Raw genomic sequence first — 22,360 nt, 5'->3', positions numbered from 1 at the left:
GACATGGAGGGGACAGGCGAGGGGCCAAGCAGAAGGAAACAAAGCCAAGTGATGGCAATGTTTGCCTGGCTTAATAAAAAAGAAGCAAAAAGAAAGAAAAAACACACACCTTTGGAGTTTGCCAAAATAGACAATGTTGTTCAGAGCTTTCCAGTTTCAAGGTCTTAAAAGCATTTTATAAAGACGGTATGAAAACAAAAGAAGGGGGGGAACTACATAAAATTTAGGCTGCCTTTTCAACTTTCAGGAACAAACATGCAAAGGGAATAAAGATCCTTGCCTATTACGATTTTCTTAAATCAAATTACATTGAATCCTGCTGCTTTACAAGCCTGGATTTCCAAAGGGTCCTTAACGCAGCCTTTTCTTGCTGCACCAAAACTAGCATGACAATCCCTTGTAAAAGCCCCACTGAGCGAGGCTCAGCTGCAAGAAATCACTAATAAAAGTGTCTCAAGCATTCCACTTTACAGCACCACTGTGAGCTGCCGCATTAAAACCAGCCATTGGCTCCAAGTCAGCTTTATTAGATCCGCTTGACTTCGAGTTTCAGGTGAGGCCCCGAAAGCCAGACCATTACGGCTTTATTTATACGCACCCATACATTCGGCTTGTTGGGGAGTAGCTGAGATGTGCAAAGCTCTTATTAAACTACAAACATAATGATTTCCAAATCTACATCATGTAGAAACTCCAGCAACCATCAATGACAGCATCTCACAGAGCTGTTTACAGACTGAGAGTTCCCAGTTTCATTTTGCATTTAGTGTTCTTATTACCTTTTTACTACAGTTCTCAACCTTTCTCAGCAAAGAAACTTTGGTTTCCCCTGAGCTCCACGCAGGAATGGTTTTATATCTTCTAGTTCAGCAAGTAATAATGGTCTGAAGGACTTCGCAGGCTTTCACTCACATAGGTTTTGCTATTAAAAACACACAAAAAAAGCAACAAACAAAGGCCACCTCTTCCATTAAATCCTAAATTCCTCCTAATCCTACCTAAATCAACTGGCTCAAACTGTAACAAAGGTTTATTTATCCCTTTCCATCAAATAACTCTCTTTGTTTCATTAGGTTAATTTTCTTCCCTAGACACACAAGGCATTGTCAAAGTTCACTCGCTGAAGCCAGGGGCCTCAATTAGAAATACCTGCACCTTCAGTTCAGTACAATACAGAGTGCCAAACCAGATTTAATCCAAAGCCATTCAGATGGAAGCCACACCAGGTGGAAGCTGCTCATCTTTTCAATTCACAGTGATAACAACAGCATCATAGAATGGTTTGGGTTGGAAGGACCTTAAAGCCCATCCAGTTCCAACTCTTGCCACAGGCAGGGACCCCTTCCACTGGAGCAGCTTGCTCCAAGCCCCTGTGTCCAACCTGGCCTTGAACACTGCCAGGGATGGGGCAGCCACAGCTTCTCTGGGCACCCTGGGCCAGCGCCTCAGCACCCTCACAGGGAAGAGCTTCTGCCTAAGAGCTCAGCTCAGTCTCCCCTCGGGCAGGTTCAAGCCATTCCCCTTGGCCTGTCCCTACAGGCCCTTGTCCCAAGCCCCTCTCCAGCTTTCCTGCAGCCCCTTTAGGCACTGGAGCTGCTCTCAGGTCTCCCCTTCAGGAGCCTTCTCTTCTCCAGGCTGCCCCAGCCCAGCTCTCTCAGCCTGGCTCCAGAGCAGAGCTGCTCCAGCCCTCGCAGCATCCCCATGGCCTCCTCTGGCCTCGCTCCAGCAGCTCCACGTCCCTCTTGTGCTGCTGCCCCAGAGCTGGATCAGGGCTGCAGGGGGGGTCTCCCCAGAGCACAGCAGAGGGGCAGGATCCCCTCCCTGAGCTGCTGCTCACGCTCTGGGGGTGCAGCCCAGCACACAGGGGGGTTCTGGGCTCAAGCGCTCACTGAAGCTGGGTCATGGGGAGCTTCTCATTGACCAACACTCCCAAGTCCTTCTCCTCACGGCTGCTTTCAATCCCTTCATTCCCCAGCCTATGTTTGTGCTGGGGACTGCCCCAGCCCAGGGGCAGGAGCTTGCACTTGGCCTTGTTGAACTCCATGAGCTTCACACAGTTCCACCTCTCCAGCCTGCCCAGGTCCCCTCTGGTTCCCATCCCTTCCCTCCAGCACGTCATCCACACCACACAGCTCAGTGTCATCAGCAAACTTGCTGAGGCTGCTCAATCCCACTGCCCGTATGGCAAACGGACACGTTGAACAGCGCCAGTCCCAACACCAACCCCTGAGGAACACCACTCATCCATCACTGGTCCCCACTTGGAAATCAAGCCACTGACCACAACCCCTTGAGCATGACCACCCAGCCAATTCCTTACCCACCAAGCGGTCCATCTGCTATTTTAAGTCTCATCCTGAGCCCAGGATATCCTTATCCATGGGTTTCTCTGCTCTCCTTCTCAACTATCAGGAGGAAGGGTGATTTCTTTTATCCATATACAACCATGATGCAAAAGTATGCTCAAAAAACACATGAGATTTTCTTCTTTTATATGTATAAACACTAAAATCCTAACAGGTTGAAAATTCCTGAAGCTCTAGAGACAAGCATCTGAAATTCTCCATTTATGGAAGGCAATTCGTTCTTAAATTCCTAGAAACAGTCTCCCTTGTCTTAAATACATACACAATTGTGTTGGCAGACATTTCTAAACCTTCCCTGGGATGAAAATGCAAAGAGGTAACTTCCCCCTGATCCCTTCACAACACAAAACGCAGCTCATGCAGTCTCTGGCATTTACTAGAAAGCAGTAACTGTAAGTCTATGGAGAAGTTCATAGATGAGACATATCACCTTGTCACAAAGCTGACAATGTAAAGGCCAGATCCTCAGACCATGAGTGAAGTTAACTGCAGGTATCTGCAGTATCAGCCCCAAATAACACAAGAATCTCAGAATCAGTTAAGTTGGAAGAGACCTTTCAGCTCATAAAGTCCAAGTGTTCCCCAACACTGCCAAGGCCACCACTAACCCATGGCACTGAGGGTGTGTGAACACTTGCAGGGACGGTGACTGCAGCCCTGCCCTGGGCAGCCTGTTCCAATGCCTGAGCACCCTCTGGGGCAGGAATTGTTCCTCAGCTCCATCTAAACCTGCCCTGGTGCAGCTTGAGGCCGGTTCCTCTTGTCCCATCCCTTGTTCCTTGGGAGCAGAGCCCAGCCCCTCCTGGCTCCATCCTCCTGTCAGGCAGCTGTAGAGAATCACTCACAGCACAGACACATCTTTCAATGGTCAGACCAGAATCAAAAGGTGATCATAGAGCTGGCACAAAGCGAGGGAAAATTCTGCCCTTACTCTGGCCTGTTCTGCTGACACATTAAGTCCTGGATACACTTCTTGAATTATAAACACGGGATATCAAGAGAGAGTGGTCTGCTGGATGCTACTGAGTATCACACAACTCCTGCGAACCCAGCAGAGCTCAGGAACTGATGACACCACTCATTTACATGCTGTGCATGGCTTTGGTATTTGAAATGCCATATAGATAGTTTGTGGTTTAGGGTACTAATTCCAAAACTCAAAGAAAAGCTGTGGGGAAGAGTGGGAGGGGGGAAATATCAAGGTGAAATTAAAGCTCTCCAGAGCAGTCTGTGGTGTGATGAAACCTCAAAGAGACGGTGAAGTAGCCTGACTGCAGCGTTAGTCGGGTACCAATTTGGCATAAAGAACTAAGCTAACAGGTTTTCTCCAAAGGCACTCACATAGCTCCTGATGCCAATTCCACCAACTGGCCCGATGTCATTAAAATCCCAAGGCACCTTAATAAAAACACCTTTCTGGGATAACACCATAAAGCAGCAGGGCTTTCCATTTCACACAAGTGGGCTTCCCCCCCTCACTTCAAAAACCAAAGCACCAAGAGAAAAATGCAAATGGGATTTATTTTTATCGCTTTGCTTTTTATTTGAACACTTCAAAAGCAGCCAGCTCTGCTCCAAAAGCATTGGATCTTCACCTCATTCTGAAAGCCCTGTAAAACACTGGACATCTGCTCAGCTACCTGTCAGCTGCCACGCAGGACCAACTGACTCAGTGTGAGAAGGCGAATGAGAAAGGTGGAAAATCTTCTCAGTGTTAAAGCAATTCTTACAAGAACAGGTTCAGGTTAGAAACCCAAGTGAGTGGAACAGAGATCAAGTGCAGCCCGAGCACACAGAAAAGGAGCAGCCCTTCACCAGCCAATCTTTTTATTATGCCCTGAGATAAACTGATCATCCCAAGGGAAACAAAGCAAACCAAAACTAACAGCAGCAACAAAAGAGATGGAAAATGAACAACCTTAAAGTAGTCCACTCAAGAAATGCTACCCTGTTCCATTTCATGCGATGGGGCCTTTACTGATCACATCTCTCTACCTCAAATGACAAGCTCAAGCGTATCTGAAAGCTTTCGTCTCCTGGACAACACCAAAAAGTAATCCTGGAGAAATTATTCCTCTGCAACAGAAGCCCTGAAAGAGGAATTATTCTTCTTCTAACAGTCCTTGTTCATAAAAGGCATCAGCAAGTCAAAGCTTTAAACAATAAACAACTGTGGTAGCTATTCAACACCATGACCTGCTCATACAGAACCTTAAAAGCCTGATTTCAAGACACGTGCCATTTGGGTAATACTTGTGCCCAGTTCACCCTCCCCAACAAACCTGTACCCTGCCTGACCCTGTCAGTTTTCACATGTTATCATTTCTTTCTCCTGCAAACAATCCAGAGCATGGCTCAAGTGTAACACAAAGAATGGGTCTGGATGGATTTCTTGTGAAGTTGCAAGATGTGCTTTGTGCTTAAGAGTGCAGTGAACACCAGCCTGAAACGCTGACCAGTGGCCATGCAAGAAGCTGGCAATGAACATCCACTATATCCTGCTCCAGGTCACAGGGTACTCAGCACTCACCAATTAAGTTTGCTTCATTCAGAGAGGAGATTAATCTTTCAGTGTGTGAAGAAAGGTAATAAAGAGGCTCAGTAGGGTGGGCTGAACAATCCCAAGTCAGGTGTGTGTAAGTGTTTAAGTCAGTGAAGCTGCTTGAAGAGACAGGCAGTTTACAGCTACACATAAATTACTACACATGGACAACATCTGAGTACAGACTGGTGAAAACATTATCTTAAAGTATCACCAAATAAAGTTATGAAGCCCTCGGGGGGTAAAGGGAAATCAGCATCATATAAGAATTCAGCCTCACACAGAATTACTACAGACAAGAAGTTACTACTCCAATCCTTATGGTGCAGATCACACACTGAAAAGCTGGAGAAACACCTTTGTGGCCATGCCCTTTAGTACTGCAAAGTGTTGTGTTCTAAATATTGCAGCAAGACACTCACTTGGTCCTAAGTACACTCACTTGAATCCCAAAACCTTTGGAAGTATTTATTTTAAATTTGAAGGCTTCACTTTTGTCCAAGCCACACATGCTTTATTTAACTCAACATAAAAAGGACATGGAACTGTTGGAACAAGTGCAGAGGAGGCCACAAGGATGATCAGGGGCTGGAGCACCTCCCGTATGAAGACAGGCTGAGAAAGTTGGGGCTGTTCAGCCTGGAGAAGAGAAGGCTGCGTGGAGAAGACCTCATAGCAGCCTTCCAGTATCTGAAGGGGGGCTATAGGGATGCTGGGGATGGACTCTTCATTAGGGACTGTAGTGACAGGACAAGGGGTAACGGGTTCAAACTGAAACAGGGGAAGTTTAGATTGGATCTAAGGAAGAAATTCTTTACTGTGAGTGTGGTGAGGCACTGGAATGGGTTGCCCAGGGAGGTTGTGAATGCTCCATCCCTGGTGGTGTTCAAGGCCAGGTTGGACAGAGCCTTGGGTGGCCTGGTTTAGTGTGAGGTGTCCCTGCCCATGGCAGGGGGGTTGGAACTGGATGATCTTAAGGTCCTTTCCAACCCTAACTATTCTATGATTCTATGATTTGAACTGCAAGCTCTAAATCCAGGCCATTTACTATTACTTTTCAATATTCACCTTTGGAGGTATTTTCAGCACTTAAAAGCACAATCAGCTGAGCTATATACAAGGGCTACCACACACCTGCCCTTCGTCAATGACTGTTTCTGGAATATTCCTGCCCATTTGACACAGTATTGGGAAGCAGCCAACAGCACTCACCTGAGCACACCTTCCCAACTCCGCCTTGCCGAGGTACTGAAATATCTTCAGTGCCAGTTCATAAGGCAGCTGGACATCAAAGAAAGGAACCTCATTTATTTCATTCTGAAAAGAAAGAGAGAGACAATAATTTGTTAGGCTTCCTTAATGTACAGCTAGGTAGCAGCTAAAGTTACCACGGTATGGAGAAAGGATGTTGTGTCCTCAGTGCCACCAAAAAGGCAAAGGTCGTTCTGCCTCTCCCTCCTGTAACAGCACATCAGACAGATCATGCTGGGTGAAGGTACCCAAGCTACTCTGTTCTCTCTGAGCCACATCAGGTAAAGGATATTAGAAGGCAGAGTGGAGCTAACAAGCAGATTGAGGGAAAATGTAAGGCTTATCTATAGTCAGATGGCAGAGAAAGGCAAGACACAAGTTCCAGTGAAACAGTTTGTCTAAGGTTTAAGCACCAAAAAGACCAAACAAGCAGATCAAACTGTGAAGACATATGCCCAGTATTAATTTCACTCACAAGACTTCAAACAGATGATGGAAAATGAGTATTTTGACATAAAACTGAATGAAAATCATGTTACAGTTTCTGTCTTTCATCAGTAACATAGAAATGTCTTTTTAATATGCAACATGCTGAAAGAGTTGCTGCTTTAACTGATTATGTACCTAAAAAACCAACTCAAACCCAAAGGACTCATCACTTCAACCTTACAACTAAATGCAACACATATATGGCATATATCAATGCTTTTTGGTTATTTTAACTACATAATTATTAAATGTTCTTTCTGCATCAAGATTTGTCATTACATCAAGGTTTGTCTCCCTCATTTCTGCCTGGATATCCCAAATTTTTATACCACATAATAGAGAGTGAACAAAATCAGCCCCATTCTGGGTATTTCTACATCACCCATTTTGAAGGTTTGCTCTCTGGTGTTTTTCCCTGGTTCCTGTACCCTCCCCAGGTGGTCCTGAATGCCTGGTCCCTATGCACAACATCAGCTGCTCAGTTACAACCTGTCTCCATCAGAAAATCAGGCAGATCCCAAATCAGGATCATCCCCTGTGCCTTAGCACCTCTTTAGCCCAAATACCTTCATTTCTTTGTAGGTCTCTTCTATGTTCCTTGCTTGTTTAAACCTGGGCCCTTGGCAGTACCCATGAAGTAGGACATACAGGCAGTGCTGGGTTTATTAAAAGTAGTTACACAGGAAAAACCATTGCAGAATATGGCTGCATGGAAGTTTTTAATGCAAAAGGTATTCTAACACCTAATATTCAGTAATTCAAATACCTCAATACCTAAATGGGGTCTACAAGAAATCTGGAGAGGGGCTTGGGACAAGGGCCTGTAGGGACAGGCCAAGGGGAATGGCTTGAACCTGCCAGAGGGGAGACTGAGCTGAGCTCTTAGGCAGAAGCTCTTCCCTGTGAGGGTGCTGAGGCGCTGGCCCAGGGTGCCCAGAGAAGCTGTGGCTGCCCCATCCCTGGCAGTGTTCAAGGCCAGGTTGGACACAGGGGCTTGGAGCAAGCTGCTCCAGTGGAAGGGGTCCCTGCCCATGGCAGGGGGTTGGAGCTGGAGGAGCTTTAAGGTCCCTTCCAACCTAAACCAGGCTGGGACTCTGTGATACATCAGGTAAATGTTGAGACAGCACAAATATGGGCAATGTTCCCATTAGGTCTTTTTAGCTATACAGCACCATTTATAACCACTGGAATATTACACTCATTCCAAAGTTACTTAAACTAGGACCTGCCGCCAACCTCCTGGTCCCCTCCCTCCTCATCCATAATTTTCCTGCACAAACAGCTCCTTTCCCCCTGCATGAGGACCACTGGCTCCACTCCCTGCTGTGGATTTGCAAGACGATTGCTTGCTTTCAATGTGATTTAAATTGCATCCATTTCCAAAGGGGACACCAAAGAAAAATATCAAAGGAGCTCTGAGCGCACATCTCTGGCCAGATGTGAACCAGCTCCAGGAACCATTTCAGAGCAACACACTGCCCAAACAAACAAGATGAGCCATTCGGCAAGCCTTATTAGCTCGAGGCTTATGAGCTCAGGCACAGCACCACTATGAACGTATTGCTTCCAAATTGGAGTTGACTCACATCCAGCCAGCAGAATCTGGTCTGTCTGCGTGTACCCAAAGGTGCCATTGGAAGGACAGACTGCCTACAGACAGACGGTACAGACACGACGGTCAGGGCTGACAGCTCTCACATGAAAAAGAGGGGGAAAACCTAAAACCAGGTGTAGAGATTTCATTTTAACTAACCTGCAAGAGCATTTATAGCCAAACTGTAAGCACAGACTTGCCACAAAGCATAAGGAGCAGCTCGTACTAATCCCATTCTAACGCAACCTTAACACTAGAGACAGACCAAGGTCTCCCCTTCCCATACCCCCAAATCCACACAGCTCGTCTTGAGCACAGGGCTGCAAACCAAGCGGTAACGTGAAGTCAGCACCAGCCTCTCTAAAAGTCTACTGGAATGGATCCAAAATCCATCCCTCTGAGACCGATTTGGGCTCCTGTGTGCTAATGGGGCACTAATTCTGTAAATGGATTAATTTGTGCCTCCCAGACAGAAATTTAATCTCTTCCTTTTAATTCTTTGAAGCAAACAGTAATTAGTCCCAGTTTGGTTAGTCAGAAGCGAGAAAATGGGTTCCCCCCCTTGTTTTCCTGCGCTGTAAATAAAACCTCTATTGCATTTAGAGGACTCGCCAAAATAACTCTGATCTGGTTCGGAACTGTATTTAAGACTATTTCCGAATTAACCCGTTTATTTAATGAATTAATACTGGCTTTGTTACTACACTGCCATGTCACAAGGCAAAGCAGTCAGAAGCACTGCACCTGCATCAAATAGCCTAAATAAGAAACAAAACCTTTTTGAAGAGAAGAAACAAATGCCAATTCATAAGCAGAAAAATACATTTTGGAGGGATAAAACCTTCTAAGACGGAATACGCTGAGGGTATAAAGGAGCCACAGGAACCCAAACCCGGGTCCCCCTCCCTGGCCCGGCCACAGACGGGCCCTTCCCCCGCTCCCCCCCCACCTCACCCTGGCCCCGCCGCGGCCCTACCAGGTCGCGGATGAGCTGCCCCAGCAGATCGTCGCCATCGCCGCCTCCATCCCCCGCGGGCTCCTCAGCGGGGCGGGCGGGCGAAGGGCTGCGGCGGGCCGGGCCGGGCGGGGCGCCGCCGTGCAGCAGGCCGCGGGCCAGCGCCAGGTAACCCGGCTCGGCCTGCTCGGCGCTGCAGCGGCTCCCGGGCTCCGCTGCCGGCCCCGCTGGGGGCTGCGGGGCCGCCGCCGCCTCCCGCCGCCGCCGCTTCGCGCCCCCCGCCAGCTCCTCCCGCCAGCAGCGGCGGAACAGCTCCAGCTCCGCCGAGCCCTCGGCCATGGCGGCGGGGCCGGGCCCGGCCCAGTCTCCCCCGCGGCCCGGCCCGGAAACCGCCCCCTCTCCCGCGCGTTCCGCCGCACGAAGGTTCCTACGGCTGACGGCGCCGCCGTGTTGCGGGCCTGAGGCGGGGTGAGCGCCGCGCCCCGCAGCACACGAGGGGCCGGATGGAGGCCCCGGGCCTTGGGAAGCTGCCGGTGGCCTCGCGAGGGCCGCGGGCAGGGCTCTACGGTGAGCCCTCAGCAGTGGCCGGCCCATGGGGGAACGCTGCTCGCAGAAGAGCAGGAGAGGACGCAGAGCGAGAGCAGGCGGGTTGCTGTGGCACTGGGTGATGGGCGCCACTTGGACCGCATCTTCCACCCATTTTGTTGGCCAAGGCTGAGCCGGAGCTCATGGGCAGGGGCGGTCGTGACCATTGTGCGCCCCAGGAAGGTGCTGTGCTGGTCAGAGCACCCCAGTCACAGCCGCTGGCTTCCACAGCCACTTCTGTGGCGCGTTGGGGAGGAGACGCCCTCCAGTATCAACCCATCTTGTTGCTTCAAGGCTGCGTTTCAAATGATGGCTGAACCCAACATGGCCGTGGAGCTGCTGTCGCTTCAGCTGCTGCCCTGAGGAGAGGAAAGGCCGCGGGTATTCAAGTCTTCAGCACCGGTTCTGTGAAGCACTCGAGGAAGCAGGTAAGTGACACTTGTCAATGGAGTCACTCAAATGGCTGCTCCTTCACTGGTGAACAGTGGTAAAACACGTGGCCCTTGCTTCCAGCAGCAGCTTGTGCTGGTGAACATCCATCCACCCTTGTGTCCGCCTCCTGAAGCTGCCCTTCAGCACCCTCAGTGCCCACTTGCTGGTGTCTGTGCTTGGTAGCTTGTTGCCATCCATGCAGTTTATAAAACCCAATGTAATGAACACAGTCTGGATTCTGGGAAACCTGAGCTGCCTCAGGGACTCCTCATCAGGGGCTGTAGCGATAGGACAAGGGGTGATGGGTTCAAACTGAAACAGGGGAAGTTCAGGTTGGAGATAAGGCAGAAGCTCTTCCCTGTGAGGGTGCTGAGGCGCTGGCCCAGGGTGCCCAGAGAAGCTGTGGCTGCCCCATCCCTGGCAGTGTTCAAGGCCAGGTTGGACACAGGGGCTTGGAGCAAGCTGCTCCAGTGGAAGGTGTCCCTGCCCGTGGCAGGGGTTGGAGCTGGAGGAGCTTTAAGGTCCCTTCCCAAACCATTGGGTGATTCCATCATTCTATGTACAAACCCTTCAAAAGACTTTTATTCCCTGCGAAACAATCAGTTGCACTTAGAGGATGGCCTGCCCCGGGTGCATGCACTGACCGCGGTGAGCCCGGCCAGCGGAGGGACTGCGGAGCAGGAGCTGCCCCTTCATCAGGATGGATGCATGCTCCAGGCAGGGTAGATGTTGGGAAGAGAGCAAGCCCCAGACCCCTCTGCAATACCGGGGTGGTTTGCCGGGGGGGTGGCAGCAGCCTCCCTGCGAGGCAGAAGGAAACAGGCCAGGTCGGGGTGATTCCTGCCCCAGAGGGAGCTGCAGGGAGGCCCCGCTGCTGTGCCAGGGCTGAGGTGTGATTGGGGGTCCTGCCCAGGGGGTCCCAGCCCTGCTGCTGTGCACTGATGGCTGTGGAGACTCTGCATAGCGCCGGGTCAGTGCCCGGGGGCTGTGTGCTCCTGCCTCGGCCACCCAAAATGTGATCAGCATCGGTAATGCGTTGGGTGATGAAATCCACTCCAGCTCTGCGTAATCCCCTCACTGCCCCCCTGCATCTCCACACTGCCCCCTCCATCCCTCACCGGCAGCTGCGTCCCCATGCTGTTACTCCATCCCCACACTGTCACCTGCATCCCTACGTTGTCCCTCTATCCCCATGCATTTCCTATATCCCCATGCTGTCACCTGCATCCCCACACTGTCCCTCTATCCCAACGCTATCATCTGCAGCCCCATGCTGTCTCTCTCTCCCCACACTATCACTCCATCCCCACACATTCCCTATATCCCCACACTGCCCCTATATCCCCATGCTGTCCTTCCATCCCTCACTATCATGTCTGTCCACACAGTCCCTCCATCCCACACTGTCACCTGTGTCTCCACACTATCTCTATATTCTTATGCTGTCACCTGCATCTCCATGCTGTCCCTCTATCCCCACTGTCTCTCCATCCCCATGCATTCCCTGTATCCCCACACTGTCCCTATATCCCCATGCTGTCACCTGCATCCCCACACTATCCTTCCATCCCTCACTATCATGTGTGTCCACACACAGTCCCTCCATCCCACACTGTCACCTTTGTCTCCACACTGTCCCTATATTCCTATGCTGTCACCTGCATCCCCACGCTGTCCCTCTATCCCCACACTGTCTTTCCATCCCCATGCATTCCCTATATCCCCACACTGTCCCTATATCCCCACGCTATCCTTCCATCCCTCACTATAATGTGTGTCCACACACAGTCCCTCCATCCCACACTGTCACCTGTGTCTCCACACTGTCCCTATATTCCCACACTGTCTCTCCATCCCCATGCATTCCCTATATCCCCACACTGTCCCTATATTTCCATGCTGTCACTCTATCCCCACACTGCCACCTGCATCCCCACGCTGTCCCTCTATCCCCCACTGTCTCTCCATCCCCAAGCATTCCCTATATCCCCACACTGTCCCTATATCCCCTTGCTATCCTTCCATCCCTCACTATCATGTCTGTCCACACACAGTCCCTCCATCCCACACTGTCACCTGTGTCTCCACACTGTCCCTATATTCTTATGCTGTCACCTACATCTCCACGTTGTCACTCTGCATCCCACACTGTCCCTTTATCTCCTCACTGTCCCTATATCCCCATACTGTCACCTGTGTCTCCACACTGTCCCTATATTCCTATGCTGTCACCTACATCTCCACGTTGTCACTCTGCATCCCACACTGTCCCTTTATCTCCTCACTGTCCCTATATCCCCGTACTGTCACCTGTGTCTCTACACTGTCCCTTTAGCCCCGTGCTGTCCCCCCATCCCACACTGTCCCCCCACGCAGCCCCATCAACCTCCCCCATCCCTGGTACCCAAGTTTCCCCCCGCACAAGCACCGTCCCCTCCATCCCCCTTTCCCCCCCGCACCGCCCCGTCCCCCCGCCCGCCGCCGAGCGCCGCCCCGCGGGGGATGATGTAACCCCCCCCGGCCCCCGCCCGCCGCCGCCCCGGCCCGCCCGCACACTGCGCGGCACTCGGCGGTGAGCGGCGGCTCAGCCATGTGCCCCTGCGCGCTGCGCGGCGGCCCCCCCGCGCCCTGCCCCTGCAGCCCCGGCCGCGCCGCTCGGCCCTCGGCCGCCGCCCGCCTGGTCGCCGCCCGCCTGCGCCGCCTGGGCGATGAGCTGGAGCAGCGGCGCAAGGCGCGGGGCCGCGGGCCCGGGGCCGGCCGGCGCCTGGCCGCAGTGGTGTGCCTGCTGTGCGCCATCACGCCCGCGGCCGCGCTGGCCTGGCTGATCCGCAGGAGGAGCCTCTAGGCGAGAGGGGCGCTGGCCGGAGCGGGGAGCAGGCGGGACGCGCAACAGGTCGGCACCGCGGCGGGGACGGGGACGGCGCTTGGCGGGGCGCGGTTGCGGCCGGAGCGGCGCGGCGGGGCAGGGGTCGGGACGGCTTGGGACGGGCGGAGCGTGCTGTCCGCGGTACCGGCTGCGGTGGCTGATAACGGCAGCGCACGGAGCCCCGGACGCCGGTGCCGTCACTGCCAGATCGCTCCGATCTCTGCTCTCCTTTACCCTTTCCTCTCTCCCTTCCTCCCTCTCTCCCTTTCCCAGGACTCCCCTTTCCCTTTCCCCAAACTTTCACGGCTTCCAGCCTCCGCCCGGGTCACCCATGCTCTCACGGGGCAGTTCCAGCTCCATGCCCGCACTGGGTGAGCCTGTGGCCCCAGCGAGGCAGCGGCAGCAGCACGGTGTGGCTCTCAGGGATCAGAGCAGGTCCCACATCGCGCCAGCTGTGAGCCCTAGGAGATAGAGGGTGCTTGTCCTGCACACCCGTGCCTGCAGAGCCTCCAGCCCTCTTGTGAGTGCGGGAATGTCCCATGTCCTGCCATCCCCTGTTGGGCTTTGGACCCACGGGTGCTGCAGAGCACCCATCACTAAGGTCCCCGAGTGGTGGATGTCCCCACAGGACCATCGAGCAGGGTAGCCCAGGACTTTGACTGGCAGTGCCTGGCTCTGAGTTTTGAATAATGCCTTGCTCCAGTGCTGGAGGCTTTCCCCAAGCCACCAGCTGAGCAAAAGCATCCAAGCCCAGTCACTGCTCCTAGAGCTCCCACTGTGCTCCAGAGCCACCGAGCAAAGCAGCAGCAGGGAAATGGGACATACCTGGTCCTCTAACCCTCCTTGTCATCCTGGGGACACCTCCTGGGCTGGTGGGGACAGCTCTGCACCCTCAGCTCTGGGAGTCTGAGTGCATGTGGGGTCACCTTAGGGGTTTTGGGTGCTCTGAAGTGCTCTTTGGGACATGGGTTTGCCCCCACAGACATGAGGAGCAAGGGCTGCTATTTTGGTTGCTTTAAATTGTATCCCGTGTGTGTTCCTTAATGTCTGTCCCTGTTCAGGAAAGACCTTAAGTGCATGTCTAACTTTGAGCATCCTCTCATATCCCACAGCTTGGATAGGGTTTAGAGGAGCTTAAAATGAGGTGAAAAATGCCACCAACACTGGGCTGATCTTGTACGATTCAGTTTAACTGGGCTGTTTGCAACTCTTGGGCAAACAAGAGTTTGCCTGTCAGGAATCAGGTCTCCTATTGCAAAATGCCTTGCATGCTTTTTAGGTGCACGAGATGCCATTAAGTACATATGAATAGCGTGGAGGAGGAGTATGGTTCTTAGGAGAGTTGAAAACAGGTTTTCCAGCAGGTTTCTGTGTGTGTGCCCTGGTGTATGAGGGGGCATCGCTGTCGTCTGTCTGTCTGAGCCACAGCTGCTGTGTCTGTCGGGAGCTGGTTACCTTTGGGAAGCTTTCTTTGAAAGCAAAACCAGAACAAACCTGGGGTTTTTCTTGAGGAATCAAAGCCTCAGTTTCTATAACATATGAGTGTTTTATAGAGGTAGGAGGCTCTGGGATAGCCACCGACCCTCCTTCCCTTCCTGTCAGTTTAATTCTAGTGTTTGAAGCAAACCCACCCGTCTGACTTGCTTGCCTCTAAAAGTCGAAACCCATGGGGGGACTGCAGTGATCTCCTTCATCTTGGGGTCCTTTTCTCTCTAAAAAGCCAGGGAATTTCCTCCCTGCCCACTCTCTCATCCCGTGGAGAGAAGGTGGCGGTGAGTCGGGCCAGCAGAGAGATCCTGTTCTCTGACCCCATGGATCCGTGCACACACTCAGCCCAGACTTCTGGCACTGCCACGAGGCCAAAGCTGTTTGGAAGCTGTTTGTGAAGGTTCACGTAGCTTTGGTTGGCCAGGTATTAATTTTCCCCCACAATCTCTTCTGCTGTTGACTCTGTGGAGCCCTCACCTCCGTCTGGCTCTCTGCACTTCAGGCCAAGCAATAACCAGTTGCTTGTGAATTGCTTTGATAAAGACACTATGGAAAAGCAAAGCGTTATCCTCATCACAGCAAGGGAGCTCCTTCAGCATGCACAGTCCTGCCTCGCCGCTTCAAAGGCTGCACAGACAGGATGCGCTGAGCTGCCTCCAAATGCTCGGGGGCTTCGTGGACACAAATACAAATGTCAGTCTCTGAAGAGAAGATCCTTGTGTGTGATGTGAAGCAGTTGCAGGGATAAAGCGGCCAGATGTGAGAGAGGAACAAGCTAAGGGACAGTCTCCTGGTTGTCGCTGTGTGCAGCGGACTGACCTGCCTGTTTCCTGGCAAGATGCTAAGGCACAAGTGACCAGGCTGAGGACGAGAATTTACTGCAACCCCAGAACAATTAAATAGATCATCTACACCTCAGTTTCTGGGTTATTTTTGCCATTAAGAATCTTTTCTGTTCATCCTGAACAGTAACTTGCTCACATCAGTGGAGGTGTCTCAGAGCCCAAGTGACAGTGCAGTGTGCTGGGTTGGACTCAGGGATGTGGTAGGACAGCAGTGTTTTAACTCTGCAGAGTGTTTCTGAGCAAAGTCTGTATTTTTCTGCCACCCTCAGAGACACTGCATTGATAATAACATCGTTCTGCAACAAGATGGGAAGTCCAGGTTCTGAGCACTTGTGATCTAGGGATTTCATGGAAGGGCTCATAAGAGGAGAGTCATTTGTACACTTAACAAATGTGTTGCAGTCAGTGTTTGTCTTGTGAGCTGATGGTTGCAGAAGGAATAGAAAGTCAGAGGAAGAGGCCGGTTTCAGCTTGGTTTACTACTTGAGTTCCTCTGCTGCCTTTTCAAGTGGTAACAGCATTTTGCATTGGCTGCCATGAGCCTACGTCGTGTTTCTGAGGAAGAAGGTTGGTAGTTGTTCCCTCAGGTCCCTGTGGCTTTACACAACACTGCAGCTCAGGGAATAATCCTGTGTACCAAGGAACTTCTGGTGATGCCAGGGAAAGCAAGATTAGGGCTGCTGCATGTGACCAGCTTGTATCTGTGGAGCATGCTTGGGATTTGGGGATGGATGCTCTGCAAATGGCAGTTTTATTATACATAATCTGACATCACCTTGAAATACCCAACCAGGGCATGAAGTATAGTTGTCATGTACCACTTTGGCATCCAGTGTCACTTGTGTTTCGCTCTATTAGTTCAGAAGTGGCAGCGTATTAAAATCAAACCCTATTTGTCCCTGCCAGCTTCATCAGCCTGGTTCTGTGCCCACTGTGCTGCCAGTAATCCCCCCCGCTGTTTGCTGCGAGGTTCATGCAGAGCCACTCTGTCCAGAGTCTCCGTGCAGTTAATTATCTGTATTAAAACAGGGTTGATAAGATGTCTGGAGATGTCACACTGAGCTGTGCAGGAGAGCAAAGGAAATGAAGGACCAGAGGCAGTGCAGCTCGCAGAGGGCTAGGCTGTGAGCTCAGCAGTGAGCTGTAGTTCCGCAGGAGGACAGGCGTTCAGCATGTTGTGCCCTGTGCGCATCCCTGACACAAAGAGGCCAGTGCTGTTGTTTATCCTCCTGGATAATGAGGGAAGAAGGAGCCTGCTCTTCCTAGTGTCAAGCATCCTACTCGAAAACGCCAAAGGTGCCCGCCACACTTCAATTGCACAAGGGAAACTCCATCGTTAACTTTCATGATAAACAAGCAGCAGAGTTTTCAAAAGCAAACAGCAGTCCAGAACTGCCTCTTTCTGCAGGTGGGCTATAGCCAGGCAGGCCACTGCCTTGTGGAAAGATTGGAGCCCCGACATACTTCTTTCCCCTGTCTGGGTTCCTCATTCTTCTTGTGCTAAGGTCTCCTGAACACGCTGTTCTGCCGAATTCTTCCCTAGTAGTTCTCCTCTTCTTTCCTCCTACCTCTTGAACCTCCTCCTAATTGTTTCTTGGTCTTCCAAGTTACCCTTCCGTCTCCCACAGAGATGCTAATGAAGTGTGAGTGTACATGGATACAGGCTGCTTGGGAATTTGGAAGGGCTCTTGCCCAGCCCTTGTTCTCTCATTAACCTGCTGCTGTGTGAGGAAGGAAGCGAGAGAGAGCACGCCTGGTTTAGTCCCCATCTCAAGCCTTCCCTTAGCAATTCAAGCCCTTGAACATATATATTTCCTTTAAATATATGAACAACTGTTATTTTGTTTATTAGAAGTGGAACTTGTGCCAACAGAATTGCCTCGGTAATCCATTTAAATCAAGAAGTTACATGCTGACACGTTAGCTGGGAGCAGAGCTCCTTTTGCCAACTGCTTTAGGGGCCATGAGCTCAGATTCTCCCCTGGCTTCATGCAGGTGGTGCCCAAGCATGGCTTTGTGTCCTGGCTGAAGAAAGATTAGTCAAAGAAGTGCTGAGCTGAGAGCAGGGACCCCCTACCCGAGTCATTTCATGCTCATCCTACTCAGCATCCTGGAGAAGAGCAGCTTGCTTTGTGTGTGTGTGTAAACAGCAGCTCAGAGCTGTGTGATAAAACTGCCGGATTTAAGGCTGGAGAGTTCAAAGGAACTGGGAAGTGGAGCTGCCTGTATCTATTAAAAGCAATGGGATGTGTCGAGGCTGGATGAGATGGTTTTGCAAATAGCAGCCAACGTGATTTGTCGTCTCACAGCCTCATTGCTTAATAGGAGCAATGAATCAGAGCAACTTGCTAAGCAGAATCTGCATCCCCTTAAATAACCAGGAAAAGAGGGACACATCACCAAAGGGAATGGTGGGTCCCATGAAACATTTCGAAGCAAGTGATATTTTCTTTATCACTTCATGTTTTCCATAGACACCACATTTTTCTTACAGGAACTCAGCTGTAATTCCTTTCTTTCTTTATAAGTAAATGATGGATGCTTCATCCCTGGCAGTGCTCAAGGCCAGGTTGGACAGGGCATGGAGCAAGCTGCTCCAGTGGAAGGGGTCTCTGCCCATGGCAGGGGGTTGGAACTGGATGAGCTCTAAGGTCCCTTCCAACCTAAACCAGGCTGGGATTCCATGAAAAATATTGATAGTAGTGGACAGTCTCCTGCCCCCCTCCAGGTTTCAACCTTATGACACATAAAATAAACACATTTGCAGCAGCTCCACAGAAGGGGGATGCCCTTTCCAACTTGCTTTCCACCCCAGTGTTACAATGGGATGCAGTTTGGCTTTCCTCAGCCTGTTCAGACCCAAAGTACCACATTTTGATCTGTCTGCTGACTGCCTATTGTGGGAAATTTGGAGGAACTCCACAGAAGTCAATTGGGTTGCCCTGGATTTACAGTGCTGTAAATGAGATCAGAATTTGGCTCAAAGTATATTCCATTAATGAGTCAGATACTGGCAATGCAGCCAATATGCACCCAGAAATGGCTTTAACACCGCCCAGGATATTCAGAATTGTTTTATGGGAAGATGGGCTGAAGGCCAGGATTCTGGGATTCTCTTTTATTCTTTCCATGAAATACACCTTTATGCAAAAGGCCAGCACGAGGCTGATGCAAAACTTAAGAGCCATTTAAAGCTCTTAGAATGGGGTAGTATGAGATGCATAAACATTGTGCTGAGCTCTTTGCCCATCCCAGAGCAGATTTATCACTCAGAGTTCAAGACATTCTAGGATTTATCAAGTTTTACAGGTTTTTATAGATTTTTCTGTACGTTAAGTGACACACAGAGAGACAGTTTGTAAAATACAATGGCAGCAAGGATGATCTGTTGCGGGCCATAGATGGCACAGGAGGACAAGGGTTCATAGCTGGCAATTGGAAGAGCTACTACAGGAGAAAGAATAAATAGGGATTGAATGGTTTTGCTTGGGAGGAAATCCTTTGATCAGCTCCTGAAGTCTTTAATCCAGTGTAATTCAAGTAAATGCCTCACCTGAGTGTAAGCAGCCACATCCCAGGCTCTTCCTCTGCATCCCAGCCCCACACAGCTCCGGTTGTGCTCTGCTGTCCCACCCCAGTGATGCTGACGTGGTTTGTTTTGAAGACCTCCCTATAAAGACACCTTTTGTTAGGAGTGCAGAATCTCCTCCTTGTGACGTTGGACACATCTGGAGACATCCGGGGTGCTGTCTGTCTGTGCTCGGCACTGGACTGGAGCTGAGAGTGCAGCTGTGCAAGTGCAGGCTGAGATCTATGGAGGCTGGAGTGTGAGCACAAGGCTGCAGGAAGGGCTGACTCCATGTGTGCAGGCCAGGAGGCTGAGCAGGACACATTTCAACCCCTGCTGGGCTACCTACTGACAGCTGGTTATCCAGGAATCATGGAATGGTTTGGGTTGGAAGGGACCCTAAAGCCCATCCAGCTCCAACCCCTGCCACGGGCAGGGACCCCTTCCACTGGAGCAGCTTGCTCCAAGCCCCTGTGTCCAACCTGGCCTTGAACACTGCCAGGGATGGGGCAGCCACAGCTTCTCTGGGCACCCTGGGCCAGCGCCTCAGCACCCTCACAGGGAAGAGCTTCTGCCTAAGAGCTCAGCTCAGTCTCCCCTCTGGCAGGTTAAAGCCATTCCCCTTGGCCTGTCCCTACAGGCCCTTGTCCAAAGCCCCTCTCCAAATTATAACAATAAGTTAATATAAAAGTAAAATATTGTAACAACCCTGTCCAGGTTATTGATGGTCTGTGCTCTGTTGGCTGGTTTTGTGTAGCCAGTGTTACCGTGTTCCTACTTTAGGTAATATTAAATAGGTGTTCCAAGTAGTGAGCACCTTTCCTATTTACCTTCTCCCACAACCCGAAGTAGCTCTGCAAGAAGACCTTTAGAATACCTGGAGCACTCCAGAGAGCGGGGGGGGGGTGTGTGGAGTCTGTGTGTGCAGATACAGGAGCCCCAGAAGCATTGATCCCAGCAAGGCAAATGGAAACGTGCTTCGAGTCCGCATGATTCATTCTGGTTTGAGTCCTTCAAGCTACTTCCAGGGTTGCTTCAGATTCCTGAAAAGCAGAAAGCAGGACTGTGAACTGAGGGAAAGGTTGTAATCGCCACGTTCTGTGCACAGCAGCAGCTCGAGAGCTCACAGCAATGGGGATAGAGCAGATGAGGTTAAATCTGATGAGGCTGAACCAGAGATGTTGCAGGTTACTGAGTCCCATTGCAGCACCAGGACTTGTCCCCTCACAGAGGAGGATTCAGTTCATCTCAGAGACGGTGCCACTGAATCACAACAACCTTCACGCTGGCATAGGCAGGGCAGTGCTACAGAAAGCAGGGACGTGATTCTGGGTTTACACGGAGTAATGGTGCTCAGAATCTGTCCCAAAGCTGTTTGCCAGCCCTAATTACACTGACTTCATAGCTGATGCACTTGCAGAGTCAGCTACTCCTCCCTCCCTTCTCCCAGCCGGGTGAAATCACCTCATCCCGAAGGCAGCAGACATCTCTCCACTGAGGTTTCTGTAAGGTCACTCACTGCCACAGTCTTTGCAGACCAGACACCACAGCCTGAAAGATGGGACCTACCCCAGTGAGTGCTGGTATCAACAACCCTAGGTATAAATGGGAATTGCAGAGTGGCTGCCCCTTGGGCACCTTGCCTGCTAATTTGCACTTAGATAGGTGCCTTTCTCTGAGCACTTTATTAATTAAGGCTTGCAGCCCACCTCTAAGGCAAAGAAGTTATTACTGCCCTCATTTTACAGCAGCAACTGAAAGAAGTGGTTTGCCCAAGGCCACAAATCTAATCAGTGGCAGAAGCAGGAATGAGTGAGCTCTTCCAGTCTCCTGTGGTACTCACTGCGCCCCGTTGCCTACCTGGAACAAAATTAATGGCTTCCCTAAAAGTTAATGTTTTTGTTAACGTGATGTAAATGAAGATGGAGCACCCAAAAGGAGCGGTGCAGAATGAGAGCTCACCAGGCATCCTGCAGTAGCACAGGGGTAATGGTGTAATCTCGTGTTGAACCACCAAACCATCCTCCCCATAAATTACGTACCTCTTCTTGTCAGTAAATTTAGCGGGAGGGTTCACGCATAAATTTCAAAGAAGCTTTTATTGTAACCAATGCATCAATATAATTAAACCCAAACACAATTCTTTTGCTTTCTTAGGCTGGAGAGAACCCTGTGCCCTTGGAGAAAATTGTTTCCCCTTTTCCTACAGGGAATCCAGAGCCTGAGCAGCAGCTGTGAAGAGTGGAGAGAAAGAAAGAAGTGGAAGATGTTGGAAGTGCTTTGGGCAACGTGAAGAAGGATTTGCACAGAAGGAGCTGTTCAAGGGCCCAGCAGCAAACCAGAGACACATACATGCTTATATATAGAAGAATGTAAACCCTCCTGTATGCATACGTTAAGACGTGCATGCCTTGTTGAGAACGTAAGCAACATTCCTTGTAGATGATGGTGGTCTGAGCATTCGTGCTCCAGCAGTCTGAGTCAAGAGATTAGTGATGTCCTTGCTGTAACGCTGGCAGTATCTCCACTGCACCTTGTTTATGGCAACATAAACATTCCTTTCGATGCAGTGGGGTGGAAAATACATCCAGAGTTAAGTACTACCTTGAGAGACCAAGCTTGCTGCGGGACAGGCACAGCCTCGCCGTGGGGCGGGCACGGGTGCTTGGCAGCTTGGACGACATACAGTCTGTGTGTGTATATATTCAGTGCTATAGCACCAGGTGAGATAAGCTGTTCTTCTGACTTTAGTTTCTCTGGTGCTACATTTCATATTTGTCTGGGGCTAAACTGCCTCTCTGTGGTGCTACAGTTTCCCTGAGAGGATGTTCTGAAACATGGGACAAGGAAAAATCTATTTTGGTTATTGATATTTATACACAAGATAGCAAAAAAATACTACTTGTTGAGAAGGTGCTATTACTTTTTCTTTCTTTCAATCTCTGCATAAATTAAGACAAAAGAATCTAGCCCAGAACTTTATAAAACTCATTTTCTTTGGGGCAGTTCTTTTTCTTTGGATGCTTGGGAGCTTGGGAAGCAGCATTTGCTGGGGTGGCAGTGGCACACCAGCTCTTTTCACTGCAGCGGACTTGTCCAAGTCTGCTGGTGCAGAATCTCCTACAGCTCCAGAGCTGGGTATCCTCCTGGATGGTGATTTAAGCCTCAGATCCCATGAACCAGGGAAGAGAACTGCATCTAGACTAATCAATAAACTGGGGGATAACAGGAGAACCTGTCCTTAGAAAGCAAAGGGCTTTTTTCAGTCTAGTACAGCGCACTTTTTTCTTGCAGCCAAAACTACCTGTCAGATGTAGGATACCTTCCAGATGCTATTGACAGTGATCACTATGTGCAGGGTTTTAGAAACATTTCTCCC

General features: G+C 50.6%; 2 protein-coding genes across 5 annotated transcripts in view; one reads left to right on the top strand and one right to left on the bottom strand.

Annotated features, from left to right (window-relative positions):
• The window catches only part of FBXW8 (F-box and WD repeat domain containing 8), a 54,682-nt gene extending 45,096 nt beyond the window's left edge, over positions 1 to 9,586 (bottom strand). For all 4 annotated transcript variants that reach the window (XR_013957915.1, XR_013957916.1, XM_080628343.1 and 1 more), the window contains exons 1-2: positions 9,219 to 9,586; positions 6,121 to 6,225 (exon numbers count right to left, since the gene is read on the bottom strand). Coding sequence is in view for 2 of the 4 variants with exons in the window: in XM_080628343.1 (XP_080484469.1) it covers positions 6,121 to 6,225; positions 9,219 to 9,536 (423 nt within the window). In the remaining 2 variants the exon portion in view is untranslated. The remainder of the gene's footprint in view (positions 1 to 6,120; positions 6,226 to 9,218) is intronic.
• Positions 9,587 to 12,804: 3,218 nt separating this feature from the next.
• HRK (harakiri, BCL2 interacting protein) lies at positions 12,805 to 13,059 on the top strand (the record flags this gene model as incomplete). Its single annotated transcript, XM_080628882.1, has 1 exon — positions 12,805 to 13,059. One exon carries the CDS (start codon positions 12,805 to 12,807, stop codon positions 13,057 to 13,059), a length of 255 nt encoding a protein of 84 aa, XP_080485008.1.
• Between the last annotated feature and the right edge of the window lie 9,301 nt (positions 13,060 to 22,360).

The sequence above is a fragment of the Psittacula echo genome (assembly GCF_963264785.1).
Source record: "Psittacula echo genome assembly, chromosome: 13".
In the NCBI taxonomy this organism is placed as follows: Eukaryota; Metazoa; Chordata; class Aves; order Psittaciformes; family Psittacidae; genus Psittacula; species Psittacula echo.
Note: the sequence above shows the minus strand (reverse complement) of the source record. Positions and strands in the feature narration are given on the sequence as shown.